Source organism: Lactuca saligna, chromosome 9 (genome assembly GCF_052625555.1).
Source record: "Lactuca saligna cultivar CGN05327 chromosome 9, ASM5262555v1, whole genome shotgun sequence".
NCBI lineage: Eukaryota > Viridiplantae > Streptophyta > Magnoliopsida > Asterales > Asteraceae > Lactuca > Lactuca saligna.
Window position 1 is genome coordinate 21,390,838 of NC_136425.1, and position 18,562 is coordinate 21,409,399.

Genomic DNA, 18,562 nt, shown 5'->3' on the forward strand with positions numbered 1-18,562 from the left:
TGATCGACTCCTCATCATTATAGCCTAAACCATGCCCTTGTGGCCATTAGTAATCCTCAGTGCAACTCTGCTGCACTGGCAACCTCAGACAATCAGCCTTTCTGTGGCCCACGTGGTTGCAGTGAAAACAAATCGGGCCTGAACCCCGAGGATAATCCCGACTAAAATGACTAGCCTGGCAGCAACTGAAGCAACCCTTTCCCTTCTCATAACATCTCAGCTCGTGAGTCCTCCCACACTTGGCATAATGGTCGTGGCCCTTATGGCCTCCTGATCATGAATCCTGAGTCTAGGGTCTCTTCGTCTATCCCACTATGGTCTGATCCTACTCTAGTCCGCACTTCGTTCGAAGCTGCAACTCAATCTCCCGCTCCTGGGCTCCAGTAACCATATCATCCAAATTCTTGTAGCTTGACAGGCTCACAAAATCCTGAATATCATCCTGCAACATATCATGGTACCTTGTCTTGTTGATATCCTCTCCCCAACATACCGAGGAATCAACAAAGCCCTCTCCCAAAACTTGGCGGTGATCTCCACCACTGTCTCTATCGTCCAGTGAAGGTCCTAAAATTACCTTGCCAACTGTTGAACCTCAATAGATGGTGTAAACTCAGCCATGAACCTCGTCACAAAATCATCCCAAGCCATGGCTTCCACGGTCGCAGCTCTTAGAGAGTATCCTACTTCCTCCCACCAATCATGGGCTCCATCCCCCAGAAGGCGGGATACGGATCCCACCTATGATCCCTTCGGGTAAAAACTAATCGGCTAAGCATTCTCCATCACAGTAATCCACCGCCTACTCATAATAGTCGGCGAGACAGGTGGTTGGTGCGAGGTGAGACACAGAGGCGAGCTACGAAGCTCGGACGTGGCCCTGCGAGACTCGGACACGCGACGGCTACGAGGCGGCTTCTGATTGGCCGAGGCTTCGGTCCAAGGGAATGGCGACACGCGTCGGATCCGGATTCGGCCACATCCTCGGTGACGCAGCAGCTTCCTGCGAGGTGACGTGGCGGCTACTGTTCATGCGAAAATTTTCGAATTTTGAGCCCCGAACTTCTAAAATCCATAACTTTTGCATACGAGCACCGTTTTTGATGTTCTTTATATGCACGCGTAGCTAAAATCATGCTCTACAACTTTGGTTTAGACTTCGTCGGCTAATTTTGAATTTAATTTCAATATTATTATTTTTAACAGACCGGGACAGGAAAATCCGTTAAAAATTCATAACTTCTTCATCCGACGTCCGTTTTCGTCAGTCTTTTTACCGTTGTACTACTATTGACGAGACCTTCAATTCTCGTTTAGGTTGTGTTGGCTAAATTTTGCTCGATCTTAAATTTGAGTATTTAGTTGTCTACTTCTAAGTTAAAACTTAGAAAAATCATAACTTCCTCATACGAAGTCAGATTTGGGCGTTCTTTTTATCGAACTTCTCGGTTTAACGAATACTACGACTTTCGTTTAGATTGTTAAGGCTAAAAAGCACTTTATCACAATATTCACTTTTTATACTTCCCGGTGCCGTGCCGGTTTCGTCACGAAACTTCGACAGGTCATAACTTCTTCGTTATAACTCGGATTTCGGCGTTCTTTATATCTCCGAAATCCTTGTTTCAGCCACTACAACTTTCTTAAAAGATATCAGCTTTTTCTAATATTTTTTTAAAGGCTTATTTTCATTATTAATTAATTAAATCATAATAATTAAGCAAACAAGCATATAATTCACATAATATTCACATAATTCTTCTGTATTACTTTAAAATGAGTTACAAAGGTTGATCTAGATTATTACAACTTTATTAATGCTTTTAGCCCAAAAACACGGGCATTACACTAGACGTTTAGAGTATAATCGTGCTAATTTATATTTTGTCGAACAATTAAAATCATTAAATTAAAATACTTGTTCTTCATATGTGTTATGAATAATTATCGTGTACACATTAAGTGGACAAATATTATACGTAAGAAATATTTGCAAAAAAACCTTAATATAGAATTTATAGTTAGGTGATAAAATAAACATTAAAAATAAAAAATTATTTTGGGTAAATAATATTAACAAAGGTTGTAGTAGTTGGGATGGTGATTCTGTGGATATAAAGAACACCCAAATGATTTATCTAAGTTTCACGTCCAAACCGATATGACAAGGTGCGTCATAAAAATTAAATCGGATATAGGTTGCTTTTTAGCCCAAGTGATCTAAACAAAAGTTGTAGTGCTTATCAGTAGGGAATCGTCGATATAAAGAACGTCAAAATCCAACTTTGTTTGAAGAAATTATGATTTTTCAAAGTTTCGAGTACAACATAGTACAACAGTATGCGGTATAGGAATCAAAATCAAAATCGATTTATAGTTAGCCGAAATAATCTTAATAGAAGTTGTAGTACTATTTAATATAAAGTCAACAATACAAAGAATGTTGAAAACAGAGCTTGTATGAAGAAGTTATGATTTTCGCAACGTTATTTATAGTCCAAGCCTTCTCGAACCACAAAACAAAGTCAGAGTCTAAATGAAATTTGTAGTACTCACTGATAGCTATGTGTTGATCTAAAGACCTTCGAAAATAGAGCTCTTGTGTGAATGTTATAAATTTTACAAAATAAATAAGATGCAACGAACGAGGAAGCAACATGTAGCACTAAAAGAGTACGATACATGTCACCACAATATGCAACCTTCTTCCCCACGGCGTGGCCCGAGATGCTGACACGTGTCTAGGGCATGGCGTGCCCTGTCACAACTAGGAATTTTGATGCCTTGTAAACATTGAACAATGATAACAAATGCGAACCACCAATGTGAAAGCATGTATGATGCTTAATCAATAACAACAAAACTTCCATCAAACACTTTATACAAGCACATCAAATAGTCAACAAAGGATTGGAAACCCTAAAAATCCCGGTTTAAGTCCATTTTTGAATAGGAATTCCTTATTGGGCCTAATGGACCAATAAGCTTCCAATTTGACTACTTTGGGCTTAGAACTCTTATATGGGCTCTAATTTGGACCCACTTTCATTTATTTTAACATTTTGGGCCATATTGGGCTTAGAATGAAATAAAATACCCTAATGGACCTTATTGGGTCACAACGAATTTATATAGCCCTGATGGATCATAAAAATCATTCGTAGATATATTTGGGCCGAAAATTACATAATTAAGTCATAATATGGGCTTAAACACAAGAAGCCCAATATTCTTCCTTTCCTTTCTCCTCTTCTCAGCCCAACAACCCAACATGGAAGAGAGTTGACTTTCATTTACCACCTCTTTATTACCTATTGGATCTCCATGCAATAACTCATGTTCCCATGCACACATCACTTCAACACTCTATCTTCTCTCTCTTATCTATCTTCGGCTGTGAGCAAGGGAAAACACACACACACACAAAACACTTAAAACTCTCTTTAAGTCTTCAAGAACATCTTCTCACTTCTCCTTCAACTCTTTCGAAATTTAAGACCTTTTCAAGGAGGGTTCTCCACAAAATTCATCATCTAAGGTAAGTTGATGTTTAATCTATGATCTAACAACTTCATTTCTTCAAAAACCTCTTCCTAATCTATTCAAACTCATAATCACCATCTTAGAAGCCTCTAAGTTCGAGATCTTCCAAGAAGGCTTGCTAGGATCGAATCTTCTTCATTTCTCTCTTCAAAAACCGAACCCACAACTCAAGGTGATCTTCATACCTCTCTCTTTTCGGTTTTTATATGTTTTATGGGGGAGAATACAAGTAAAATGTGTAGATCTATGTGTATGTGTGTGATATGTATGATTTTATGCATGTATGTGTGACTTTATGTGTTTTGTGTTGAATATGTAAACAAAAAGGGAAGAAATCTCAAGATCTATGACATAAGAAGAAAATTAAACATGATCAAAGTTATCTTACACTAAACTAGTCAAGAATAATAACTTATAAGATTGTGATAAACATATTTCACCACAAAACCCATTTTTGGGCTTAAATTGTCAAATATACAAAAGTAGGGCTAAAAGTTGCTAATTCACGTTTTCTTAAAGTGAACTCACGAAAGTAGCAGGACTTTGTACTCCTCTTCTCCTCGTTTGCTAGGCTTATGAGTAATCAAAGTAAATAGATTCAGGTTGTTAATCGATAGTAATCAAGGTTGTTTGGATTAAGTGAGTGATAACAGGCGACGCCTCTAAGGATCATTCGTAGTCGGTAGTTATAACTCGTCATTATCAATGCATGATTATAATGACTCATGACCCATAATTAATCCAACACCACCGAGTAATCAAGGAAGAGTAAACAATAATCATTCGTTGTAGTGGTATAGAAACTTGTAAACAAGTATGTCATGTGTTATCGGAAAACATCGGGTTTTCTGGGGAAGTTCAACATTGTGCACTTGTATGGTTAATATAAAGTTTTTCAATTATACATGTGTTGAAATCGTTATGCATATATTTACGGATCTTCACACCTTTTTTTATAAACAATGGTCTTTTCAGAAAATATCGGATTTTCTGGGTTTTACAAACTACACAAATCATTTTATCACAACATACTTATGAACTCACCAACATTCCATATGTTGACCATTTTTTTAAAATAACTTGTATTCTCAGGTAACAGGTAAGCTGACGAATAAGTACCAAGTATGTTAGGGTGTTTGCTTATGAAAACTATCAAACAATTTATGTATGGATTTCTAATGTTAAAACAATGTACTTGATGTGAACAATGTTGGTTGTAATATATTGATGCATTGTGATGTTTATGTTATGATTCATATATATTCATTGTGATGATATTTAATTTAAGTCACACGAGCCCTCAGACGTTTCCGCCGTCTGGTTCGGGGGTGTGGCATGCCCCCATGAATTTCCTATATATTTGTTATTTTTCTTACTTGAAAGAATGCTTAATTCCTCTCTAATCTTTCTCAAACTTTCCTGAGGCCCCAATCCCCGACTCTAGTGGTTCTTAAGTGCTAGTAGCAAAGCTCTGGAGTGCTAGAGAACACCGAGAAGTGGAGATTTCGGTTTTGAAGTTTTGTGTGCATAATGCTCGATTTTTCGTCAAACAACCTGTAAGTTGAGTTATGCTTCTTGTGCTTTAATTAGAACTAATATTTATGTTTATAGCCGTTATTATGAGCTTATAAATAATATTTATCAGTAATACCTGTCTTGTACTGACCGATTTACTTACGCGAATGATGACAAGGTAAGATTAGTGATGTGTTTAAAGTGGATTTTCCAAACAGTATATCTTTATATGTCAAACGGATCCTACCTCCGATACAATATTACCTTTTGTTTCTTATCAGCTATATATCAGTGTTTTGTTTGTGATTATTGATAAATCTGATAAAAGCTTAAAACGATTAAACTTTATAAATACGAACAAATACCAAGGCTTAGTAATATTCGTGTTTTGGTCGTTTTAAAAATGAATCTGAAGTATCAGCCAAAGGCCTGATTTTCTCATGAGTCTTCCACCTATATTAGTTGAGTGCATAGTTAATTTCTTGAACATAATTTAATACCAAAATTTATTAAAAATTATTAAATAATTATTGAAAGTTTATATGTGAAATTTGAGGTTTATTATTTGGAATATCTATAAAATGTGAATTTGATAACATGCATTATGTGAACCAGTTATGGTTAATTATTTGTTAAAATGTTTATATGATGTTATTATGTGATAATCTTAAAAATAAGTATCTTTATTTAGAAAGACTATTTCATGTTAAAATATTTAATACTCAAGTTATGACAAGTGTCATTTAAACAAGTGTTAATATTAAAATGCGATTACACAGATTGTAATCTCGTCTAAGTTCTAAACTAAGACATATAAAAAAATATATAGATCCAGTTAGGTTGGATAAAAGAATAGTAGTGTGTTGTATTGAAATAGTATGGTATAAACATGAAAATGATTTGGAAATCAATTATAAGCATTATAATCTTACTTGGTAATAAAATAAGAATTATAAAGAATACTTAGTTCAAGTTAAATTAAATGAGTGTTTAGTTACACCATGTTTTGTAAAAATATTACATAGACAGGAAATTGTGTTGATTACAACCTTTGTTATCTTGTGTAGTTATACACTAGGACTTAAAGGAGATGCTTAATTTAATTAAGCTTGGATTTTGGGTAGCATCATATTAAGGGTGTGTGCGATAGGAACAGAGAGTAGAAATCTATTCTATGACACTATCTTGTGTCGATGTACGGTTTACATATCAGATTCCTTTAGATAGTCAAAATTGGTAGGTCCAGATCAGACAACAAAATGGTATGTCTGGAGCATCATCCAGAGTAGGATGATGACACTTGACATTCTAGATAGTCTTGTGAATTACGTTGCTAATGTGGGCTCATTACCCATAGAAGTAGATGAAATGAAATACCATATTCATCAAATACTTTGATGGCTTAAGTGCATTTATGACATATAGCAACCAAGGGAGCCCCTAGTTGTGTAGTCAAACTATCGCTCTAAACGATTCATCATGCAATGTGATTCTTCCTGGTAATCGTGGACTAGGATTTGTAATAATTGATTGGGATGGGTATGTACGGGTGAAATGTTTTATATATACCAATTTTAAGAATATATCTTATTATTTGGTAATAGTTGGTTTTTGAAAGTTTGATAATTGTAAGTTATTATCATAATAATATTGTGGGATTGAAAACTTTATGTGTCTCACCAGGTTTTCCAACCTAACCCACTCAATTTATATGTATCATAGGTTACATGTATAAAAAAGCTTCCGGAACTTGATAACTTGATTAGGATGTCGAGTGATTTGAGAGACAACCTGCAATAGTGTTCAGGATCATTAGGTTTTTATGTTGTAACAATGTTATCTATTGATTATGAAATCTTTATAGTTTTTGTATTTTAAAACAACCTATTTACTCAAAGATATTTTAATCAAACGAAACAATTTCTGCAAAATGTTTTATTATACTGGGATTTTCGGCGAACAAAAATGATGTAATTTTAAAGCGTAAAAACAGGGTTTTTTTTCTTCTGAAAAATAGGGGATGTCACAGTGGTGGTAGTGGTGTAGGTTGGTAGTAATCAAAGGAAGATGAAGGAAACGAGTCAGTGAATTAGGATTAGGGTGTTTGGGTGGTGGTAGGCACCACTTTATTTATTATAACATAGATAATTAAATAAAAGATAAAATTTCTTAAGAAATTAATAAAAACAAATTAAAATGACATATTAGTCATTTTAAGTTTAATGGTGACCAAATCCACATATAAATATGCTCAAAAGGACCACCAATCCAATTTATTTAAAAGTTAGAAAAATATAAATAAGACTATTTTCATTTATGGTTTTTTTGGTTTGATTTTCTCGTTTTTTTTTTCTTTTTTTATTCAAACCAATCATGGAACCAAACAAAATTCAAGACAACTCTGATTGTAACATCCCAAAAAATCCATCAGAGGATGTTGTGCAATCAAACCGATCCCTTCCTTTTTGAACTGGAAGCACCTGAAAAAGTTTAAACCATCATTCGTAAGCAGAAAGCTTAGTGAGCTCACCAAAATACCACATACCATACATAGGATAGTGAATGTTATGTGAAAACCATAGTCTTACAATCACTATCTACCATGAGCTAAATAATGGTTTTTCCTTGACTTACCAAGAGCCAACCCTGGTCTTATATATATATATATATATATATATATATATATATATATATATATATATATATATATATATATATATATATATATATATATATATATATATATATATATATATATATATAAGTGCATAGAGCCACTTCCTAGTCTTCCATTCAAGTATCACAAAGAAAATTAGATTCCTACATATAACTGTCGGGGCCTGACCCTAGTCTTACATATAATTGCCAGCATCCACCACCTGGTGTTCCATGCAAGTAAAGACAACTAGGATTTTATGTAGTATAGTGAGAAGACTCACATCAATCCGAAAGACAAGATAAAACACACACTCGACCCGACGACAACAAGTCTCATCTTGTTAAACATATAAAAAAACCCTAATTAACAATTAAGATAATAACCAACTCTCAAAAGGTCTAGGCTCACAATTAAACCTCTTTTAGGAAAAATATGATTTTTCCCTTCCTACACTAAGTACCAACATGGTTAACCAAAATGGAAACCGGTAAAAAATTCAACGGTCAACCCTTAGTTTACTTATGCTTAGCGTACCAGACTAAACTATGTTCATATATATATATATATATATATATATATATATATATATATATATATATATATATATATATATATATATATATATAAGTGCATAGAGCCACTTCCTAGTCTTCCATTCAAGTATCACAAAGAAAATTAGATTCCTACATATAACTGTCGGGGCCTGACCCTAGTCTTACATATAATTGCCACCATCCACCACCTGGTGTTCCATGCAAGTAAAGACAACTAGGATTCTATGTAGTATAGTGAGAAGACTCACATCAATCCGAATGACAAGATAAAACACACACTCGACCCGACGACAACAAGTCTCATCTTGTTAACATATAAAAAAACCCTAATTAACAATTAAGATAATAACCAACTCTCAAAAGGTCTAGGCCACAATTAAACCTCTTTTAGGAAAAATATGATTTTTCCCTTCCTACACTAAGTACCAACATGGTTAACCAAAATGGAAACCGGTAAAAAATTCAACGGTCAACCCTTAGTTTACTTATGCTTAGCGTACCAGACTAAACTATGTTCAACGTAGAGCTACACTTCGCATACAGAAGGATACACTCAACGCAGAGCCCATGTTTCCCAAAAACTTCTTTTAAGCTCTCAATACATCAAGTCAAATCCTTAAATTTGTAGATCAGATCTAAATAAATGTCCTAATGGATAAAGTCTCTGACTTTATCCATTTTTATGGCCAAGAAGAGAATAAAACCAAACTCTAAGTCCATATTGGCACCTTTTGCTCAAGAACTCGTGCATGGATGGATGATAGTGCCCAAGATCTCATTTTTATGACTCTGTAACCTTAAAACATCAGGAGGCAATCAAATGGTACAGAGTAACCTATACTTATAAGGACCAATATTATGGGGTAAAAGCATAAAACTCACAACCATACTATATCTAACATGTACAAGAAACAAGATGAAAGCTTTATACCTTCCAAAGATAAATGTTGGCCTGCAAATCCCAGATCTACACACCTTGAAGCTTCCTACTTGGTTCTACAAACACTTTCTTCCTTCAAATATGACATAAAACTCTCTAAAAGCTCCAAAACTCACAATTAATGGCTAGGGTTTCAAAGGAACAATATGAGGTGATGGAGGCTGGTTATGGGAATAATCCCAAGAAAGTTAGAGCCCTTAAATATGGCTCAAAACCTTAAGGTTGGGGTTTTGATCTGCAGCGGCTACCCCAGTGTAGCATAACCTACGCTTAACGTAGGTCATTAAACTCGCGTTTAGAATTCAGCACCAAGGCTCAACGTAGGGGCTTTCCTATGCTCAACATAGGACCAAATTCCAATTTCCAATTCAACTTCAAACAACCATAATGTCTTTGTTTCAACTTCGTTTTCGGCGTTCTTTATATGCATGTAAATGTATTGACGATCCCCATAATTCTATCTAGTTACTTTTGGCTTAACATATGTCAAACTAAAACCATAGTCCATACAAGAAGTCTGAAATATTACTTTTCCCATTTTACTCCTTCAGCTCTAAAGTACAATTCAAGGTTTTAAATCACTTATCAAACATCATCATCATCCAAAAGGGTCTACACTTTATTCTCTTAAAGCCCAAGGTCTTTACATGGTCGAATTACGATCCAGGATCCAAAAATAAGATACATCCTAGAACTGGAAGTTGCACCGACCAATTTGAAACCCAAAACCAAATAAACCAAATTTTAAGGTTAAAAATAGAATTTAAAACTTAAATTTTCCAAACATAAATTCTAAAGTTTCATATCAAATATAAAGTATCAAATGAATCATAACAGAAATCGATCTATCTGAGAAATATAAAATATCAAAACATGTTTTTATTTTTTCTATTTAATTTTATAATATAAAGAAATATAATATTTACCATATAAAAAGAATTAATTAAATTCATTAATCGGTTTGTTTTGGTCTGAATTCCACTAGACCATAACTTAAACCATAAACTAAATTCATAATTCGGTTTGGCTTAAAACCAAAACGAAAACTAAATTTAAAACTAGGTTTGGTCAGGTTTCATGTTTGGTTTTCGTTTCTTTAATTTCATCCACACTGACTGACAAAATATCTGCGAAATTTACCGAAGTAAGGTCGTTTTGAAAAAGAAAATCCTAATAAAAAATTATTAATGCCATCAACAAAAATGCACGTTTACTTGTGAAAATTCAAAAAAGGATAATATCATCAAAGTGCTTATATATTGTAATTTTTCACAATTAACCCCAAATTTATTTTTTCTCGAGAAACATTTTGCATTTTTTTCATTTTTTATTTGGTGTTTTAGCAGGTTTACTTGTGAAAATTCAAAAAAAGGATAATATCATCAAAGTGCTTGTATATTGTAATTTTTCACAATTAACCCCAAATTTATTTTTTCTCGAGAAACATTTTGCATTTTTTTCATTTTTTATTTGGTGTTTTAGCAATTTTTTCTAAAAAAAACTTGTCAAATGTGGGGGTTTGGTTTTTTTTTTTTTTTGAAAAAATAAAAAGTCAGATGGTTTTTTTTTTTTTTTTTTTTGAAAAAAATGAAAAAAAAAAAATAGAAGGTCTTTTCAGGAAAAATAATAAAGCTATGGATTAATCTAAAAAAAAAAAAAAAAAACCTCTCAATATATAAAATCTTTTATAATATTAACCCCAAAAAAGTTAAACTTTTTTTTCTAGTATTTGAAAACTTCATAAAACAATTTCCAATATATATATATATATATATATATATATATATATATATATATATATATATATATATATATATATATATATATATATATATATATATATATATATATATCAACATATTTTAAAGATTTTTTAAATGGCTCAGAGAATTTTGCAGATATCATCTATAAAATCTTCATATCCATGTGAGAAATCATTTTGAAAATTGTGAGAAATCCATTTTTTTTCATTTTTATAAATCAAAACTATACCATCAAACTTTATTTTGCTATGAAAATGTTATTTTATGATTCCTAGTTTCCTACCATGAGAAACTTTTACAAGAGAATTTCTCACGATTTTTCAGATGGTTTTCAAGATTTTATAGTGTCATCTATGAAATCCGTATATGCGATCTGAAAAATCCTCTTAAACATGGTGAATTTTTTTTCCGCGGGTTAAAAATACAAGCCTTTTTGTTGTGGTTTTGATTTTTGAATGTTAAAAAAATGTTTTTTTTAAGCAGATGTAATCTAAAATTTTTAATTTTTTTTTTCATAATGATATCATTTTAGTTAATTTCGCAAATATTGTGGCAATTTTACACATTTCATTTGCGAAATTGATGATTGCTTTGCTAAACTCTTTAATTTTTCTTAAATCTTGAAAAGTTATAAATGGAATTAATTCGATTGTCTTAAAATAATTTTGTAAGAATCATCGGTGGTATATTTGTGTGTAAGGTGATATGCATTCGCATACCCGTCAAACCTCATATTATATTACACTAGGTGTGACACCCGTATGTTACACGAGTTTATTAAAAGTAAAAATTTAGTATCAATATTTAAACATTATAAATTTTATAAAATAACACTTTTAAATAATATAATGTAATATTTTGGAACATTTATTAAAGAATCAAATATTGTTTAGAGTATTTATGAGATTTTATTATCAAATTAATAAAAATGATTGTCTGTTCTTATAAAACTCTTTAGAATTTTGTGGAATTTTATTTTAAAAAAATAGAAATTCTCAAAAAATGACAAGTGGAAAATGATAATTCTAAAGCTCCTATAAAATTACATGTGGTAAAATTTTGAAAATTTGACAAGTGGTGAAAAAACCTTTAGTTATTAGTGATGATTTATTCACAACCATAAGTAGCATAATGGTCATTAACTCGAGAATGCATGTAATATAAATAGCATAATGGTCATAAACTTGAGAATGCATGTAATATTAGATGATATTTATATAATTTGATGTGAGTGCAAGGAAGGTTTGCTTATAGCATAAGCGCCATAAAAACCCTTGTCAATATAATTTTCCTTTTTGAAGCCAATTCAACGAAGAATTGAGAAGAGATTTTTCTGTTTCCTTCCTTGTTTGGTAAGAATAATAGAATGAAGTGATTACAAAAGTTTACTTACTTGACAAGAGAGGAGATGCAAATGGGCTCAAAAACGACGACGTGGCATGTTGCAATAGTGGTTCACCATTAGAGAAGCCCAAAAAACGACATATGGTGTTGTTGGAAATCATTAGAAAAACGACAAATGGGCTCAAAAACGACGCATATGTATTATTTGCTCAAGTTTTGAGATTAATTTTGGCCATTTGTCTCATCTAAATTTGTTGGTTCTCAAGAGGTTTTGTTATAATTTTTTTCAAAATAATTAAATTCTTAAAAAGATAAAATCAACACCGTTCATTTATGAATAAACATTGAAGCAGAACATTAAAAAAAAAAATCTATAGTTATAGATTTATATGTATAATTGTAAATTTTTGGGTTTTTTAATAAGCCTTAAAAAACAACACTTTTCATAATTGAATACAACATATTCATCAACAAACACACGCCACAAACTTTCTTACTTTTATATCTATATATTTATAGAACATAAAAAGTTATAACTTTCTATAAAATTACTCTTTTTCAAAAAAAGAATGAAGCCTTAAAAATAAAAAAAGTATCATCAATGAATAAACTGCTAAAAACCTCGTCGTTTAGCGTTAATAATCTATTTGTAGAGCATAAAAAGATATCAATTTAGGTATATATAAGGCTAAACACACGACTGATGAGTGTCTGTGTCTGGAATCCGGCACAATTAAAAATTTATTTTTTCAGAATAATCGTAAACTGAAAAAACATTGACTAATTAGAAATTATTATTTTCAGACGTGCTTCCCAAACTCTTATCCGTAAAAGGATAAAAATATTGCATTACTTGTAAGACCTCCAAATGGAGCTTGATAATGACACTACAACTCCTATCAAAACAGTTCTTGAATTTCTTTTTTCTTTTTTTTTTTCTTTTTTTTTTTTTTTCTTTTTACAGATTTACTCAGTTAGCTTATATCCATCCATAAATCCACAAAGACCTCAACGAGTCTTGTTACAAACCAAATGGGAAAGAGTGATATTCAGTCAAGTAATTACCAAGAACACCATGAACAAATAATTAATTAATCAAATCAATTAGCCATGAATCAAGACTAGATATAATTAATAAACCTAAAAGCCAAAAGAAAATTGAAAAAAAAAATTAGCTATAGGTAGGCAGATTGAATGATCTTTCCCCAAAACCATAATCCAGATGAGAATTAACCAAAGTAGCAGCTGGTGTATCAAGATTTTGTTGAACTGATGCGAAGCCATGATTATGATTGTTAAACTCTTGCATGAATCCATCAAGATCACCAAATCCACCCAAGAATCCTCCACCAGAATTCGCTCCAACCCATATATCTTCCTCCCCTTTGATCTTCTCCCTGATCACCTCCATTCCACCCTGCAAAAGATTCGATCTTTTATGGGGTTGTTTTCTTGTCTTCGGTTTCTTCTTCTCCGTTGGTTTTCCGGTGAGCCTTTGGACCAATTCCCTGAAGTTTGCGACATCTGTTTTGATGATCTCTGGTGCGAATATGTGAATTATGCGAATCTTGGGTTTGATTTTGGAGATGATGTGAGAGTGTTTGTGCATGGTGAGGGGTTTTGTGGTTGGGGAACATGTGTGTGTGTGTTTCTTGTTGATCATCATCTGCTCCATGGTACACATTATGATTGTGTGAGTGGGGAGAAGGTGGGATATATGATGGTTTAATTTACAGAAGAAGAAATGGAAGAATATGGAGGGGTTTTATAGGGTTTTTTTTTTTTTTTTAATTTATTTTTATTAATTAAAGAATCCAGAGATTTGTTTATTTTAGGAGGAAGACAATTGGGAAGATATGAAAAGTAAAACAAGCTGTAGAAAGAGAGTGACCGGCAAACAAAAACTACTGAATTTTCTTCAAATTGTACTCTAAATGTATTAGTTAATTGTATTTTACATTAAATGTGTATTTGTTCCATAACATTTTATTTCTTTCTTAATTCACGTAACAAAATCATTTTTATATAAAATATGCAATAATAATAGTATAATTTACGTTTAACCTAGCGAGTTGAAACCATCACATTGGTGCATAACACAGTTCCAAATATATATATATATATATATATATATATATATATATATATATATATATATATATATATATATATATATATATATATATATATATATATATATATATATATAATGGAAATGGTCCTTGGTAAATTTGCATGTATGGCATCATTAAAGATTTTCTCCGTGTGTAGAACAGGATTTTTGAAGGTACATTTACATTGCAGTCCACAGTGTTTGTTATTATATCATGTCCAAATTGACACTTTTCTCCTTTCCCCCATCACTTTTTGTTGTTTACTTCCCTTCTTTTCATATCATTAATTGCAAATTTCAAATTTAGTTTTGACTGAAATACATAGACTTTTAACTAATGACAACGTAGGGAAGAAGATTCATATTAACAAAGTTTTACAAGAGTTGGTGTATTGACATCTTGATTATTCCTTTGTATGTGATAGAATTGGTTTTCTTATATAAGAAGAAGCACATGATTTGAAAACTATAACAAAAACTATATAAAATTGTCAACAGACATCCAAGTAATGTTTTAATATATACACTTGCGATAATTTTTAAACTCGAAATGCATTTTAATGTAGTGTTTGAGTAATTACTATGTACAGTTTTATATTATATCATTTAAATAATGATTGTATCGATATACAGAGTAAGATGATCACAGTTGCCCACTTGCATTATTTACCCAAATTAGAATGATAACTGGTTATTGATTAATAGATATCATTTAGTGGTTTTTAGTTAATAATTATACATTAGTTTTTGAACTTTAAGTCATCCTAACAATGAAACATATGAAAATTCAAACTTTGAGCAATTCTTAAAAAGTGATTTAATTCTCAAGTGATCATCAATATAATAAAAATGGCTATATTGTAATAATAGATAATTATAAAATGACTGCATATGAAGTGTAATTAACAAATAATTATTTTTGTCTATTAGCACAAATTGATTACTAATTACAATTGATCAGTTGAAAATTGCAAAATGGCTTATTTATATATGCTTCATTTTTATTTTTTAGGTTTCTTATTACATTTTGCAGTATGGTTACACATTTGGTAATTCAAAGCCTTTTGACGCAAATTCAACATCGAATTATTTTAGACATGAATAATTTTTTGTTTGGAAATATTATATTTTTTTATAACAACTAACGCACACTTATCTAACACTACTCCTAAATCTAATCTTTTATCCATCATAAGACTTAAATCTCAACCATCCTCAACCATTTGTGAAATGATACATTTCCAACACATCTAATATTGCTAGACCAAAAGCTTTTTGGTAAATATTACTATTAAACAAAATATTTTACTTGTATTTACATTTTGCAGTTTAAGGAGTGGTCACAATTTTCATATGAATTGTTGTTTTGTGTATTTGATTAAAGTAATGTTTTTATTCTCATGTTTGATCACCATAGAGATGTATCTACACATAAAAGCATCAATTTCCTATTTGATAGGATTTTGTAATCGGAAAGATTTTCAATTTGCTAATTGTGAAATGGCGATTAAGGGAGATTTCATGAGGGTTTTTCAAGTTATGCTTATATAATTATGTGAACGGTATATCAATGTAATGATTTGTATTGTTAAATGTCACAATTTTCATGTTTTACTACTTTACGAGGTAAATGTTTTTCTTTGGGCTTTCCGGATGTTGTAATCTCTAAGGACCGATCATGCATGACATTCCTTGTCCTGGTTACGAGTATTAGTTGAAGACTTGCCACACTAGTCATATACAAATATGGAAAGCTAATAGAAATTTGAATATATATCATTATCAATTGGTATCAATTAAACTTTTTGATATCCAAACATATTGGTATCAAGTATACTTGGTACAGGAATGATAGCAAAGTTATAATTTGTATTAATTATAATTGATACGATATACGGTTTGAAAAAAATCAATATTATATCATGTTCACTCCTATGACAAAGGATTATATTATAATAAATATTATATTTTGATTTTTCTACTTAAACCTAAAACTTATTTTATTTAAAAACAATCATCATTTTTTTTCTTATTTTTAGCTCAGTCATTTTTAGCATTTGTAGAAGGTTTACCGATAATCTTCAAGTAATTTAAAAAAAATACCTTTTATGTTTTATATTTATTGTCTACCTTTAACTTTTAAGGTCTTTATTCTTTAACTTTGAGCTTAAATATTTTTATTTGTATTATAAATTACTTGATAAAACTTATAACAATAAAAAATTATTAAAAAAAAACTCATTCATATATTTTAAATCAAGTATTATATATAAAAAAAACAAAATATTTAAGGTGAAAGTTGAAGAATAAAATTTCAAAAATCAAAAAGAGACAATAAAAATGGGACGGAGATAATACATTTTAACAAAAAAATCATCACACTTAACAATTTCTTTTACATTTTTTTCAAAAAAAAATCCTCATCTTTGACACTTTTTTGTTTGTATCAATAATTTGTGTTGTCTTATAATTCATGTTCTTATTGATGGTGCTACTTTTATATATATATATATATATATATATATATATATATATATATATATATATATATATATATATATAGAGAGAGAGAGAGAGAGAGAGAGAGAGTTAGGTTATTTTGTTTTCACTATCTATTGTGTACATGTATGATTGATTCTTGACCAATCATTTTAGTTATTTTAAGAAAATAATTAATGCATATTACATATTGAAGATATAATGGATATTAATTAGATCTTCAGCATTTAATATGCATTAATTACTTTTCTTAAAATAACTAAAATGATCGTTCCATAATCAATCGTAAATGCACACAATAGATAGTGAAAACATTTGAACCTAACTCTCTCTCTCTCTCTTTATATATATATATATATATATATATATATATATATATATATATATATATATATATATATATATATATATATATATATATGCTAATATGTATTATTAATAAAAAAAAAAAATATCATCAAGTTTATCAAATATCATATATCATGGTCATGTTTGTGATTGTTCCATTAAAAATATTTGACGTATAATGAACTAATGGTGTCGTTTTTTTGTAACTTATCTTCTACTAAAGTAACATTTGCTTTGTTTAAATCATAATATCTCATCAGTTAATCGATTAAATATTTTTTTCAAATTTATCAACAAATATTAAATTAATAAAACAAGCACTTAAATTTTTTGGCGATATGCATTTGGGTAGGCATGTTTATTATTGAATTAAATAATAAGTAAATGAATGGATTTATGAAGTTGTGACAAATGAATGATATGAAATTAGCCGGACTGATGGTGTACGGTGTCAAGTGGAGCTTTCCAAGAATCACAACAAATTTACAATCATAATCTCCCCACCATTTAGGTACTTTATTGCTTTTATTATAAAATAGTGTCCAAAATAATTAAATTTTGTAACTTTGTTTTAGTTTTTTGTTGGTACTAATCAGTCCAAAATTCGTTAAAACCTACAATTGATGTTAGTTTTAAGGTTAAGTGTCATCACACGTAGCGCATGTGATGGGCTTTTGGTTAATTTTTACCCCATCTTTTATTTGTTTTTCAACTTCTCCATCTCTCAAACTCCTTTTGAAGAAACCCTCTCGCCTGGAAACCTTCACTGCTGTTAAAAACCTCACTCAGGTGAATAAACCTTCACCCAGTTACCTACTTTGTTGGAAAAAAAATTTGTTTGTGGATATATCTGTTAATTAAGAACTGGGATCCAATATGATTCATGTTAACTCGTGCAACAATATTTGAACAATGCATCTGCTTCGGTATTACAAAATCCACTCTAGTAGAATCCAATCGAGGATTGGAACTTCAAGATTGGGAAAAAAAAACAGGAAGTCTAAATTAGTGGAAAAGGACTACTTGATATTCAAGAACCTAGAACTATAAATATGTTGGCATATCGGTAGCCCGTAGGTACATCCAAAATGGGTAAATATCACGAATGACAGTTAAAGACAGTTTTAAGTGAATTCCGACAATTATTAACAAACCAATAACTTTAATTTCGGTAGCAACAACGGCAGTAGTTGTTGATACCATGAGCAACTGCTGATCCTGTTAAGATACGTTTTTAAAATAAAAGGTATCTTTAGATTATGATATATTAGAGAGATATCAAAT

General features: G+C 30.8%; 1 protein-coding gene across 1 annotated transcript; it reads right to left on the reverse strand.

Annotated features, from left to right (window-relative positions):
- Window positions 1-13,394: 13,394 nt before the first annotated feature.
- LOC145017323 (VQ motif-containing protein 25-like) lies at window positions 13,395-14,065 on the reverse strand. Its single transcript, XM_078975368.1, has one exon. The coding sequence runs from the start codon at window positions 14,000-14,002 to the stop codon at window positions 13,490-13,492; it is 513 nt and encodes a 170-aa protein (XP_078831494.1). The 5' UTR covers window positions 14,003-14,065; the 3' UTR covers window positions 13,395-13,489.
- Between the last annotated feature and the right edge of the window lie 4,497 nt (window positions 14,066-18,562).

Coding starts and splice junctions, on each gene's coding strand:
- LOC145017323 (XM_078975368.1), bottom strand. CDS start 14,002: ATGTGTACCATGGAGCAGATGATGATCAACAAGAAACACACACACACA.